The 14,757-nt window shown below is 38.0% G+C and overlaps 1 protein-coding gene across 3 annotated transcripts; it reads left to right on the top strand.

Moving 5' to 3' along the window:
• Positions 1-1,021: 1,021 nt before the first annotated feature.
• Positions 1,022-10,921, top strand: ddias (DNA damage-induced apoptosis suppressor). 3 transcript variants are annotated; one of them, XM_062024537.1, is made up of 6 exons: positions 1,022-1,243; positions 1,509-1,553; positions 1,666-1,827; positions 1,881-1,989; positions 5,489-5,787; positions 8,085-10,921. In XM_062024537.1, exons 1-6 carry the CDS (start codon positions 1,236-1,238, stop codon positions 9,145-9,147), a joined length of 1,686 nt encoding a protein of 561 aa, XP_061880521.1. In that variant the 5' UTR covers positions 1,022-1,235; the 3' UTR covers positions 9,148-10,921. The 3 variants fall into 3 exon arrangements, with proteins under 3 accessions (XP_061880521.1, XP_061880531.1, XP_061880512.1); XM_062024547.1 differs by having other exon boundaries at positions 1,023-1,243; positions 1,481-1,553; XM_062024528.1 differs by having other exon boundaries at positions 1,023-1,553.
• Positions 10,922-14,757: the final 3,836 nt, after the last annotated feature.

Raw genomic sequence — 14,757 nt, 5'->3', positions numbered from 1 at the left:
TTGACTAAAAATTTTAAACAACTACCTAGTCATCAATAAAAACAGCAAATTTATAAAAATATAAATAAATAAAATGTTTCTCTTTTTTGATCCGTCCATTGCTAGGGGTTGACCGCTAAAAACAATACAACTGCATGGCAGCAAGAGATGTCGCATAAGGGCTGTGACATACATTTCCATCGACAATATATTAAAATGTGTTTTATTTTCATATGACAAGATCTCAGAACTCTCCAAAATAACAACTGTTAAATTCAAATAAACTAAATAAAATGAAATATAATAAATCATGTAACCATTATTTGTTGACATTCGGTTTCAAAGCCAAAGGGAGCCACGGCGGAGGCATGAAAGAGCCGCATGAGGCTCCAGAGCCGCGGGTTGCAGACCCCTGCGCTAGACTATTATTACACAACTTTTTAGAAATGTTAGCCACCAAATATTAAGAAAATGTTATAAAATGTCCAAATGTTTTATAGGCTACCATATTGTATCGCGATGGAAACGTTTATTGTGCAAATACTGTATTTATAAATAATCTCATACATATATATATATATATATATATATATATATATATATATATATATATATATATATATATATATATATATATATATATATATATATATATATATATATATATATATATATATATATATATATATATATATATATATATATATATATATATATATATAGGCAGCACGGTGACAGAGGGGTTAGTGCGTCTGCCTCACAATACGAAGGTCCTGAGTAGTCGTGAGTTCAATCCCGGCCTCGGGATCTTTCTGTGTGGAGTTTGCATGTTCTCCCCATGACTGCGTGGGTTCCCTCCGGGTACTCCGGCTTCCTCCCACCTCCAAAGACATGCACCTGGGGATAGGTTGATTGGCAACACTAAATTGGCCCTAGTGTGTGAATGTGAGTGTGAATGTTGTCTGTCTATCTGTGTTGGCCCTGCGATGAGGTGGCGACTTGTCCAGGGTGTACCCCGCCTTCCGCCCGATTGTAGCTGAGAGGCTCCAGCGACCCCGAAGGGAATAAGCGGTAGAAAATGGATGGATGGATTATACTGTATATGAAAGCCTTGTGTTGATGTGTTACCGATAGACTCCATGAGGGGGCGACCTCGCCACGCACGCACCTTTCCAAATTCAACAAAAAGCGCAGAAGAAAACTTAACTTTTTAAAAGTAGTCAACGAGCAAACAAAAGTCAACAATACGCCTTCTTATGTCAATGTGAGTTTTAAACTTTTCGTTAACGTCAATTCAAACGTTTTTTTTTATACACAATTCATGGGAATGAAAAAGCTTCGAGTAGGCATAATGAACATAAACAGTGACATATTTGACTTGTTAGCTTTAGCATGCGAACTAATAGCATAGCGGCTAGCTTTTGCTCACCATTCAACCGCAGGGAGATAAAAATGTCCTTTCGGCGATCTCTGGTGGACTGTACTGTCTTGTTTCCCCAAGATGCTTGTGTGTTTTATCCGTGCTGTAGAGGCTGCTTTACCAGAATGGATGTTAAGACGCGGGACACAACGAGGTAAGCATCAAAACAATCAACACTAGCAGTGAAGTGAAGTATATTGTTAGCATTGCTTTGAGAAATGAGTTTGTGTTGAATTGATCCTTTTTTATGTGTGTCCCTACGGCAGATACATATGCCTGAAATGTGGTTACAGTTGTTTAAAGGAACAACTACAGTACAGATATCGCCTCTCCCTAAGAGTGACCAGAGACAGAAGAATATTTGGAGTCACAGTATTTGGCAGCTCATTGAACCCTTTCTTTGGCATCCATGCAACAGAGTTTCAAAGGTGAGCACAATTAAGACCGCTGAGAGCTTTGGTATTTATCTGTGGTGTTGTAGGTTGGTGGAGAACTTGGACGGACCGTCTGAAGCGTCAATCAGATCCAAATTGCTGGCGAAGGCGGTCGAGGACAGTTTTGTCGGCAGGCGTCTTGTCTTTGGTATAAAGGTACAAAACGTTTCTGAGCATTTTTGCACGATGGCACAGGGGTTTGATTGATTGATTGAAACTTTTATTAGTAGATTGTACAGTACAGTACATATTCCGTACAATTGACCACTAAATGGTAACACCCGAATAAGTTTTTCAACTTGTTTAAGTCGGGGTCCACGTAAATCAATTCATGGTACACATATATACTATCAGCATAATGCAGTCATCACACAAGTTAATCATCAGAGTATATACATTGAATTATTTACAATCTGGGGGGGGGGGGGGGGGTTAGGTTTGGTTGATATCAGCACTTCAGTCATCAACAATTGCATCATCTGAGAAATGGACATTGAAACAGTGTAGGTCTGACTTTGTAGGATATGTACAACAAGCAGTGAACATAGTGAGTTCAGAAAGCATAAGAACAAGTATATACATTTGATTATTTACATTTGATTATTTACAATCTAGGGAGGTGGGATGTGGAGGAGGGAGGGTATTAGTCAAGGGCTGAAGTTGCCTGGAGGTGTTCTTTTAGTGCGGTTTTGAAGGAGGATAGAGATGCATTTTCTTTTACACCTGTTGGGAGTGCATTCCATATTGATGTGGCATAGAAAGAGAATGAGTTAAGACCTTTGTTAGATCGGAATCTGGGTTTAACATGGTTTGTGGCGCTCCCCCTGGTGTTGTGGTTATGGCGGTCATTTACGTTATGGAAGTAGTTTGACATGTACTTCGGTATCAGGGAGGTGTAGCGGATTTTATAGACTAGGCTCAGTGCAAGTTGTTTTACTCTGTCCTCCACCCTGAGCCAGCCCACTTTGAAGAAGTGGGTAGGAGTGATGTGGGGTGGAGGTCTAGAAGTAACCTGACTAGCTTGTTCTTGGATGTTTGGAGTCTAGATTTGAGGGTTTTGGAGGTGCTGGGGTACCAGGGGGTGCATGTGCCTCACAATACGAAGGTCCTGAGTTCAATCCCGGACTCGGGGTCTTTCTGTGTGGAGTTTGCATGATCTCCCTGTGAATGTGTGGGTTCCCTCCGGGTACTCCGGCTTCCTCCCACCTCCAAAGACATGCACCTGGGGATAGGCTGATTGGCAACACTAAATTGGCCCTAGTGTGTGAGTGTGAATGTTGTCTATCTGTGTTGGCCCTGCGATGAGGTGACGACTTGTCCAGGGTGTTCCCCGCCTTCCGCCTAAATGCAGCCCAGATAGGTTCCAGCACCCCCCGCGACCGTGAAAAGGACAAGCGGTAGAAAGTTAACGGATGGATGGATGGATATAGTTCTGACTTATATCTGTCAGATATGAAAGGCTGACGGGGAGAAGACGCAGTCCAAAGTGGAGCCAAGTAAAGAAGACAGCACCCAAATTGGGGCATCCTGAAGAGACGGTCAAAAAGCGGCTTGTAAATGGGTTATGGGTTATACTTGTATAGCGGTTTTCTACCTTCAAGGTACTCCAAGCGCTTTGACACTATTTCCACATTCACCCATTCACACACACACACACACACATAATCACACACTGATGGCGGGAGCTGCCATGCAAGGCCCTAACCACGACCCATCAGGGGCAAGGGTGGAGTGTGAAAACGGAAGTGACTAGGTTGGTAGAAGGTGGGAATCAAACCAGGAACCCTCAGGTTGCTGGCACAGCCACTCTCCCACGTAGATGGTCTGTTGAGAAAAGTGTAAAACACATTCAAAAGGATTAAGACAAGTACACCAATAAAAACGCATTGAAAATGAGTTCAATCCCAGGCTCGGGATCTTTCTGTGTGGAGTTTGCATGTTCTCCCTGTGACTGCGTGGGTTCCCTTCGGGGAATCCGGCTTCCTCCCACCTCCAAAGACATGCACCTGGGGATAGGTTGATTGGCAACACTAAATGGTCCCTAGTGTGTGAATGGGAGTGTGAATGTTGTCTGTCTATCTGTGTTGGCCCTGCGATGAGGTGGCGACTTGTCCAGGTGTACTCCGCCTTCCGTCCGAAAGCAGCTGAGATAGGCTCCAGCACCCCCCGCCACCCCAAAAGGGACAAGCGGTAGAAAATGGATGGATGGTTCTTCCCTGGTGGTGGCTTCCTTCTCGGCGTACTGCCATTGAGGAATCTGCCTTACAGGGTATGCCTGGGCGATATGGCCTAAAAATTAAATCCGATTTTTTTTTCACATAAAATTCAATTTACAATTTTTTCCGATTTTTTTCCCCCTATTTGCAAAAATAAAAAAAACATTGAATATAAATGACATAATTCAAAACAAGTTTTTCCAGCCATCCATTTCCTACCGCTTGTCCCTTTCGGGGTCTCGAGGGATCGCTGGAGCCTTTCTCAGTTGCATTCGTTTTTATTTTATTTAATCAAAACCTAGTAGCTTAAAATGACACTGCATCGTACTCTTGGTGAAATTGTAATTTGTTTAATGTTGTTCTTTTTAGAACAAACCTACAACTAATGTTTAGATAACATTAGCATTAATGGCACATTTTAGAGCCGTCTGTATTACTTTATTTAACATGTAAATAATTGACGTTTGGATATCTGTGCATCGATTCATCAATCACCCACGTTCTAATTGTGAGGCATTGGAGAATATTATTTTTCTAAACTCTACCTAACATTACAGTAAGGCTCCACTTTTCAAAATGTGCTAGCTCGATGCTAAATAACGCTCAAAAATGTACATTGGGTTTGTCATAGACATGCCAAAGAATCGTATTTGTGATTTTACATGGCGATTTAAACACCTCCTAATTTGGTAATCAAAACAGCTAAGATGCACGTTACAATCAATATCTGGTGAGTACCTGTAATAAATACAATACTTACAGTACACTTTGCAGGGCTCAACAAAAGAAAAGACTGGCACATTCAACTTAATGGCAATAATTACACACCAGTTTATACCAGGGGTCCCCAAACTTTTTGACTCGGAGGCCGCAATGGGTTAAAACAATTTGGCCGGGGGCCAATTTATTATTTTTTTAAAAACTTGGGACTTCCTCGGGTTGGATTTTGGACGCTCACAGGCCGGATCCGGCCGTAGTTTGGGTACCCCTGGTTTATACACTGCTGCCATCTGACATATTTAAATTGCAACTGAATGCAAAGTTTACTTTTAATACAGTACTTGCAAATGAGACACAAAAGTGTAAGAAAACAAGGTAACTGGACAGCACAGCTCAGTGTTAAATTAAACAAATAACCATTTCTCAACACATTTGAACACACACAAGTACCAAAAATTAATACCATTAAGGAACCGGTATCAAAAGTTGGTACCGTATCGATTTTAATGTGAAAGGTACTCATCCTTACACTTGAGACATGATGAAGAGGCATCAGTTTGTCCTTCCTCTGTGTAGCTATGCACAAATACAGATTTCTTTCCGCCAACCACATAACTAGTCCTCAAGCGAGTCTGACATTTACGGTCCAAAGTAAGTTTTTAATTTTTGAGACTGCATTGTAACACAAAATGTTTGAGCCTATTCTCTGTGCTCTGCAGGTGACAAATTCTCAAAGTTGTCCATGGTCAGAAGATCATGTTCCTAGTGGTTCTGGTCCTAAGGACATGGCCCAGTTCACTGCCACTCAGATGATTTCCCCCAAAGCCATAGGCCTGGAAGGCTGCTCTGTCATTAGCTACTATCGTATACTTCTTCGGAGAACAGTAGAACAGCGGGTTTCTACCGATCCCAACAAGTCCTGCACGATCTCGTCTACACCCTTGATTCCGCAAGATTCACCAGCCAGCAGTTTCAGTCACGTCATGCTCTCTCATCTTGTATCACACCCACTGCCAAGGTAACGAATGCAACGTAAACGATATCCTCCAATAGATAAGTTAGTTGTTTACTAGAAGAAACAGGAGCGTCTCATTAAATAAACACAGTATAAACACAATATTCAAACTAGGTTATTTGTATTTATTTTTTATATATATAGTTGTTTGATCAAAACAAAGTCAATAGTACACAATAACTAAACAAAAGTAAAAACTACTATCTACTGGTACTACTTTTTACATCCTTTGGTTATGCACAGGATTTGTAAGCAATAACAAAAAGGACAAAAAAATATTTTGTGAGAACAGCAATATCGGCTTACTTTCTGCTGTAACACGGTTCCATCTACACTTCTTAAACTTTACTAAGCTTTTATTTCTTGGTTTTTCATGCTATATTTGTGATTTGTATGCCTTCTTGTCTGCTCCTGCTTTTCCTTACTTGGTGTGTTACATGTTTAGCATCATCTTCCACTCCCCCTTTGATAATAATACTTTTTAGGGATGGGCAATACGGCCTTATATCTATATTGCGATACATGTTACAGCCTCCTGCCATAACGATATACATCACAATATATTATTTGGTATATAAATAATAGAACCATTTCAAAACAGGTTATAAATGCTCCTTATTTAGCTGCTGACATATTCAATAACATGTCATTTCCGGTTGTAATATTTTCCCAAAAATGTAATAAGCACTCATTATTCTGCTTTTTGGATACTTTATATCAGTTTTAGGCGATACTACACATTTGGGTGTTGATCTAAGCCGTATTGGCCATACCAATGCTGATACTGATATTTCAAATTTTCAACATTATTGATAAATTAATATTTTGATTACAATTATAATCAGAAAAAGCCACCGTATTAATTAAATATTTAAATAATGTTTTACTATTGGCTTTGATTTAAATCATTTTGATTTTAGCCTTTCAAGTCATTCTGTGTCCAGGGATTTGTTTAGTGAGTTTGTAAACGATAACAAAAACGACAAAATATTTTTTAATCGTATAAAATATCGATCTAACCACTGGGCTATCGACCTGATACTGTACTATTTAGTATCATTACTGTAGGTATTCATATAGATCCATAGACCTTTCTTTACGCTCTAGCTTAGCTGTTAGCATAGTGTAGCATGTTAAGCTATAGGAATGGCTTAACATGCGGTTCGCAGTTAGTATTGCTTTTCATAACCTACAATGTGTAGTGAAGCCAGTGATGTGATACCTTTTAAAGCAATTTAGTTTATTTGGCACCATGGAGGTGAAGATTGCTAACTAAGAAGTGGCTTTGCACTGTGGAGGCACGTTAGCCGCTAGCGAGGACGCTACATTGCATTGAGGACGCGGTCGTTCGTGTGTTGCTGTTAAGTTTCAGGACAGAGCTACAATGTTTCATCGACATGCATTGTAACAATAGTATTCAAAGCTTTTTCGTCTGCCAAATTTATTGTTTATCAAATCAAATCAAATTAAGCTTTATTTATAAAGCACTTTTCATACATAAAAGAAATGCAACGCAAAGTGCTTTACAAAGTTAAAAACAATACCCCGGTGACCCATATGCCCCATTATCACATACGTACGCACGGACACAGGTACCAAACACACACACACACAACATTCATACATATGCAACTATATGGACCAATGATTGCATGGCTGAGTACAGAGGAGACATGTGAGTAAACACTATCACAGGTGCCATCTGCACCAGGAGGTCACCAGACCATGACCACCAGAACGCTGATACAAAAGCGCCCCCACAAGCACGGCCGATAACCCCTGGGCAGATGGCTCATCTGAGGAACGTTGGAAAATAAAAATAATAAAACCTGTAAAATAGAAGAACCATGTGTAGAGCTTAAGAATAAAATACAAGTAAGACATATGAAGATTAATAGAAAAAATATATATATTAAATATATATATACAGTAAATAAATATTGTCTATCGCGCAACCCAAATACTTGTCAGAAATTTCGTTTTTTGCCGCAAAAGAGGTGACGATTATTAACTTAGAATAGCGGCTCCACACAATGTATGGAGATACACAGTTAGCTGCTAGCTGGCTTTGTCAGCCAAAGTTTCAGCAGGAGGGGATTGTTTTTTGGGATTGGTATTTAAAGGCCGATTACGAACTTTTCCACAAAAATCGTCCGATGCTGATTCGGCACATCTGCAACACCTACCTACAATTTGTTTTGTTTGCACTTTGTCACAACCATTTACATGCGGCAAAGCCAATGCAAGTGTTCATGCAAATATTGACACCACATTACATTCACATTTTTTTCTCCTCACAGATCACAGTACCATGACAGCACTCTCACTCCAACGCCGCCATGGCAACAATCACTGGGACTAGTCACTTCATCCGCTGAGCAAGAGCAGGAAGTAGATCGGAGCACTTGTGATGTCAATGAGCAAACAGTGGGTCCGGTAGAGAGAGGTTGCGATGTGAACTGTAACACTAAGGAGGAAAAAAAGAGTTCATTTGCTGAATATTCATCAGTCAGAAATGTCCTGAACTGTTTGAATTCCTCTACGCCTCCTTGGCTCAGCTCTGAGCAGAAGGTCTCTCTCCAACTGAATGATTCAACCACTTCAAGCTCATTGGTGTGGGAGGATTTGCCTTTTTCTGAAAGTCTGGAACAGTTTTTGAGTGAGGAGGACAAATATTTCAACACAGAAACTCCCCTGTCCGCTAAATGTTCTTCTGTTCATCTGCGTGACACAAAGACATCAGTAGGCAGGTCCAGGGTGTTAGCGGACATCAATGACAAAAGTGTACAGTCACATGGTGGTGACACTGATGAAGAGCTAGGTGATGACTACAATTGTTCACAGGATCTGTTTAGTTTCAACTCGGAGAAAGCTCAGCCTAATTTAAAACATCTATATGTTCAAAAAATAATTCAAAAAGGTCAGAAAACACCAGCTGAAAACACATGTAATCCAATTCTTGACTTTATCCCATGCTCTCAGTCCACTCCCATTGTTAAAAGAGACCCATCATCATCCTCCTCACCTACCAGAATCTGCTCAAAAAAGCCTTCCAGGAAACATTATAGAATCCCCACAACCCCAAAAACCCATAAACGTGACTCCAGTGTTTGGAACATGCCACTGAGCCATTTAGAATACAGCGAAGTGATTGTCCCGCCCACTCCTGCTGCGACACACGTCAAAGCAGACTGCTCTCCGGATAAAACGTCACCGCAGGGACGCTACTGTAAAAGAATCTTGTTGGGTCCAACTCTTGCATGGTCACAAGGGGGTGGCAGCATTGAGAGGGCTGCTATTGGCTCCCCTGCGCAGGAGGAAGCTTGCGATTGGTCCAGAGATCTATTCTCGGATTCTGTCTGAAAGTTGCTGACTTTTAATGGCGTGCAGAAACAATAATTTTATTTATTCTAAGGTGTAACACTGAATTGCTGGGTTGCTCATATTCCTAATCAGTTGCCCCATAAATAATAATGAAATTGGGATAAAGCAGTACACATAATTTTAGATAATTTTTGTACCTTTTTTAAAATGCAATTTTAACTGTCATTGTCTTAGTGTCCGGTGCACAAAACATGTTAAGTTGTAAACCAACTAGATACAAACGTAGCTAGAAGTTGTAGAACAAAACCTGGCAGAAGGCAAATAAAGGTAGTTTTACGCCTATAAAGAGGACTGCGAATGAAGCACATGTATATTTTAGCAAATTTCAGCAATAACATTAGTAACTGATCATTTTTACCACAACAATTATTTTAATGAAATGTTTGTAGTTGTACAAAGTATGGATGTAACGATAAACAGTATAACTGATAACCGTGGTAAAACTGGTGGTTAGTATTACCGTTTTAAATTAAAATTATCGAAAAACGTTGATTGATAACTGCACTTTAATATACTTACGGACTGACTGGCGCCAGCTCGCTAGCTTAAATGCTAATGTGAAAGCTAGAGACATTAACGTCTTTTCTCATTAAGAAACGACATACCCCAATCCATCCATTCATCCATTTTCTACCACTTGTCTCTCAATCCAAACTTATAAAAACACATTACTGTTTAAGCAACTGAGATATTGGGACAAGCAGTAGAAAATGGATGGATGGATGGATATTCAATTGTGCACATTGAACTACAAACTGTGCTCACTTACTACTGAGTGATTGTTCTATACTCCGAGGAATAAAAGACAGGTGTTCAAGGACTGCTGAAAAGAATAGGACGCCACAACGTCTGCCAGAAATAATACATAATAATAATAGAATGTATTTGTTGCACACTTTTTTCCGATAAATCTTAAAGTGCTACATTACAAACCAATATTTAAAACAATAAACGCTTAGCCATTAAAACAGATAAATTGTTAAGACTAAAACACTATCGGTGACTCATAAAAAAAACCCAAAAGATGCAAAATAGTGTTTTTTCTAACTGTATTAATTTTAGTTCTTTAAAACAAAAACATGTTCAAAAGATTTCAGTGTGTATAAATAATATTTGAGCACATTTAGCAATACCGCAATAATTATAACCATGATCACTTTGGTCACGATAACTGTGATGACATTTTCAGATTGTTACATCCTTAGTACAATGTCATCTCTAATCAGTTCTAGAGTCAAATTGTAGTTTTCTTAACTTTATTAACCGCACAGGCAATGTTTTGAGTATTTTTCTAACATTTTTTAACTGTCATGCAAAAATTAAAAATAAGATGTAAAAAACACTCTGGTCTGTCAAACGGAAACCTTGCACATCTCACTTTGTAACATTATTTTCTGTCCAGTGTATATGTTTTTTCCTTTTTGCGTTCGCCTCTGAGTCGGTCCAACTTTTTGGATGCAGTGGCCAAAAGGCCAAAGAAATAATTTGATTCTCTCTAAGTTTACTGTAAGTTTTGTGTGACTTCAGATATAAATTTTTGGTCAAATTCCAGATTGCACTATCTCATGGAAAATTGGTTTATTAAAAAAAAAATGATATATGCACACCGCACTTTTTAATCCCTTACAGCCTTGTTTGAGGAAATTAAATGGAACTTTTAAAGTGCATGTGTGTCATGGTCACATGCTGCTTGATGATTTTGTAGGTGATTTTATTGAACAGAAGCGACAATAAAGCAAATGTCTGAGCTGAAGAGTGACTTATTTGGGTTTATAGTAAGACAGTACATTGCAATCAAAGCTGACAAGTAAACTTAGAACTTGTAGGAACACTTCAATAATACAGTGGTTGTTTATATGTTTAGGCCTATAAATAATAGTTGTATAATGATACAATAAATGACATGGTGAGTGCAATATTTTTCCATTGGCTGTTATTTTCACAAATATCTGTGTTATGTTTAAACATTACATATATTATATTGTTCACAAACTTGGTAAATATTGTACTTGGGCACAGGAGGGCTTTGGGGGGCTAAAATCCGAATAATTTAAAATGAGAGCCAGTAGCTTTGCGTTTGTTTACTTATTCTGACTTTTTTATTTATTGCCTAACTGAGATCGGTAGGTTGTGAGTTCAAACCCCGGCCGGGTCATACCAAATACTATAAAAATGGGACCCATTACCTCCCTGCTTGGCACTCAGCATCAAGAGTTGGAATTGGGGGTTAAATCACCAAAAATGATTCCCGGGTGCGGCTACGCTGCTGCCCACTGCTCCCCTTACCTCCCAGGGGGTGATCAAGGAGATGGGTCGAATGCAGAGGACAAATTTCACCACACCTAGTGTGTGTGTGACAATCATTGGTACTTTAACTTTAATATTATTGTTTACAGCAGGGGTCACCAACCTTTTTGAAACCAAGGGCTACTTCTTGGGTACTGATTAATGCGAAGGGCTACCAGTTAGATACACACTTAAATAAATTGCCAGAAGTAGCCAATTTGCTCAATTTACCTTTAACTCTATTATTATTAATAATTAATGATATTCATCTTTGTGGAAACACTGATCATCTTAATGATTTCTCACAATAAATATATATAGAAACAGATAAATATCAATATGCAACACTTTATTTTTATATTTTCTCCAAGTGCACATTTTTCAAATTGAACATTTTCAAATGATCACTTCTAAGACAGTCTTGTGAAATCACAATATCCCATTTTAACTAGCTAGCCACCAATATTTTTTAACAAATCATGAATTACTTTGCACCATGTTTGTACAAATAATAGCTCATGTAAAATACAAAAGTAAAATCTCAAATTTTTAAATCATGTCACACTTTGAACTGGACACCAAATCTGTTATCTGTTTCTTTGTCAGTTAGTGGGAAGCCTGGCATTGCATGCTGTTAACTAGTGTGTTGTACTCTGGTGTGTAACTTGACACTGCAACTCTGAGTGAGTCTTGCAGATGTCCATCAGTGAGGCGTGTTCTGTGTTGGTTCTTGATGAAGTTCATGTCAGAAAAGGCTGATTCACAAAGATAAGATTTTTCCTCATTGTTTGCGGAACCTTCTTAATCTTTTGGACATATTTTCACAGCAATCTGGCCTTAAGCTTAATCATGATAAATGTAAAATGTTAAGGATGGGAAATCTAAAGGGAACGTCCTTTCGAATGGAATGCAAAGTGCCTGTTTTGTGGACAGATGGACCAGTTAACATACTTGGTGTTGTTGTCCCAGAAAATCTGGAAGATCTAGGCTCAGTAAATTATGATAATCGACTAAGAAAGCTGGACAAAATTATGCAATTATGGAAAGGGAAATCCCTAACCTTGTATGGTAAAATGTCTATTGCCAACTCGTTAATTATTCCTCAATTTATTTATTTGTTTTTGTCATTACCAGCTCCATCACAAAACTTTTTTAAGATTTATGAGCGGAGGGTCTTCGATTTTGTCTGGAACGGCAAACCAGAAAAGATTAAAAGAAAGGTTTTGTACAAAGAGTATGAATATGGGGGCCTGAAACTTCTCAACCTTGAAGCTATGTGTCTGTCTTTAAAAGCATCAATTGTTCCAAAGATGTATTTAAACATTGAGTGGTACACAAACGTCCTGTTGGACAAAAAACATGTACTGTATCAAAAGAAATTGTATCCTTTTTTACAAGTGATCCCCTCCCAGAGAGTCTGCTGGGAAACATGGCGGGGTTCATAAAGGAAACAATCCACTCATAGTGGTGTTTTCAATTTTATGTGCCAGAAAAAAGAGACGATATTTTGCAGCAGATAATATGGATGAACTCTAATATTGTAATAGATGGAAAGCCTTTCTTTTGGAAAAATATGTTTGAAAGAGGAATCATTTTTGTCAATGATGTTATCAATGAGAATGGTAAAATTATGAAGTATGATGAATTTAGAGCTATGTATGGTGATGCTTGCTCAAGCTTTTCATTTTATCAACTAACTGGAGTAATTGGGAAAAGATGGAAACAAATAATTAATTATGGAACTACTAAATTATTAGTTTGTAAACCTCTAATAAGAAATTCTAGTTGGCAAAAAGGAACTAAAATAAATAGAAAAATATATAATTTCTATTTAATAAAGAAATCTTTGAAGGCTGCCTCATACAACACAAATGGAAAATGGGAGGACTTTTTTGACTGCCCGTTGCCGTGGGATGCAATATTCAAACTAATCTATAAAACCACTATCGATGTGCAAAATCGTTATTTTCAAATTAAAATTATTTATAACTTCTTACCCACAGGGAAAATGTTAAAATTATGGAATATGACAGAGTCAGATGATTGCCGATTTTGTTGTCAGGAGCCTGAATCCACCCTGCATTTGTTTTGGTATTGTCATATTGTGTCTTTGTTTTGGGTGGAAGTTGAAAAAATGTGTTTAAGGATTGGTTTGTTTATGAAGCTTAATGTGGTTTCTGTTATTTTAGGAGAGTTCATTGACAATCATGATTTAGTCAATTTAATTATAGTACTCGGTAAAATGTTTATTTTTAAGGCCAAAAACAGATATTCACTTAGTATTACTTTCTTTAAAACATTTATTCAGTATTTTCTAACTTTAGAAAGTTACATGGTTGAAAACGATAATGATGCCAAAAAACATTAAAAAAAAGATGAGAAGTCCTCAAAGGCTTATTTTGAAAGTATAATTATGTTTATAGATTATATAATATCTGTTGTTGTGTTCCCTAATTTGAGTGACCTGGACATAATCTGGACTGTACATAAATGCTTATTTTGAAAATCTAATTTTGTTTATAAATTATATGCAATCTGTTGTGTTCCCTAATTTTTTTCTGTGTACATGAATGAAGGCGTGTGTTGCTGAGTCCAACTTGGACATTATCTGGACTGGGCCTGGTTTAAAAAACCCTTTAAACAAATTTAATTTCATTGACAACCTGGTTTGTTGAAGATAAGGCCCTTTTTTTAAAAATAAAATAAAATAAGATAAATAAATAAAAAACATTTTCTTGGATAAAAAAGAAAGTAAAACAATATAAAAATAATTACATAAAAAATAGTAATTAATGAAAATGTTAGTGGACCAGCAGCCTATACAATCATGTGTGCTTCAGGGACTGTGTCCCTTGCAGATGTGTTGTCTATGTTGTGGGAACCAGAATATTGGTAGCAGAAAGAAATAACCCCTTTTGTGTGAGTGGGTGTGGATGAGTGTGCATGGGGGAGGTTGTTTGGGTTGATGCACTGATTGAAAGTGTATCTTGTGTTTTTTCTATGTAGATTTAATTTAAAAAATAAAATAAAAAATTTGTATTTTTTTTTATTTTTATTTTTTAGAACAGGCCCGCGGGCGACTCATCTGGTCCTTACGGGCGACCTGGTGCCCGCGGGCACCGCGTTGGTGACCCCTGGTTTACAGTTTGTTGTTTTGTATATGATAGTATTGTATTGTTTGCCCCATTTTATTCTGATTGTAACCATGATCAACTAATAAAGACAAAAATATTACAAAAAAATGTCCCCAAAAATCCGTTAGCCCTGTGTTTACTTGGTATCAAATCGATACTGAAACGTGTA

Source organism: Entelurus aequoreus, linkage group LG02, assembly GCF_033978785.1.
Source record: "Entelurus aequoreus isolate RoL-2023_Sb linkage group LG02, RoL_Eaeq_v1.1, whole genome shotgun sequence".
NCBI classification, from domain to species: Eukaryota; Metazoa; Chordata; class Actinopteri; order Syngnathiformes; family Syngnathidae; genus Entelurus; species Entelurus aequoreus.
This window is presented reverse-complemented; position numbering and strand designations above follow the sequence as displayed.

Excerpts from the sequence above, each read along its gene's own strand:
- ddias (XM_062024528.1), top strand. The coding sequence starts at position 1,372 with ATGCGAACTAATAGCATAGCGGCTAGCTTTTGCTCACCATTCAACCGC. Across the intron at positions 1,554-1,665 it reads AAGACGCGGGACACAACGAG|ATACATATGCCTGAAATGTG; the intron begins GTAAGCATCAAA and ends TCCCTACGGCAG. Across the intron at positions 1,990-5,488 it reads GTCTTGTCTTTGGTATAAAG|GTGACAAATTCTCAAAGTTG; the intron begins GTACAAAACGTT and ends TGTGCTCTGCAG.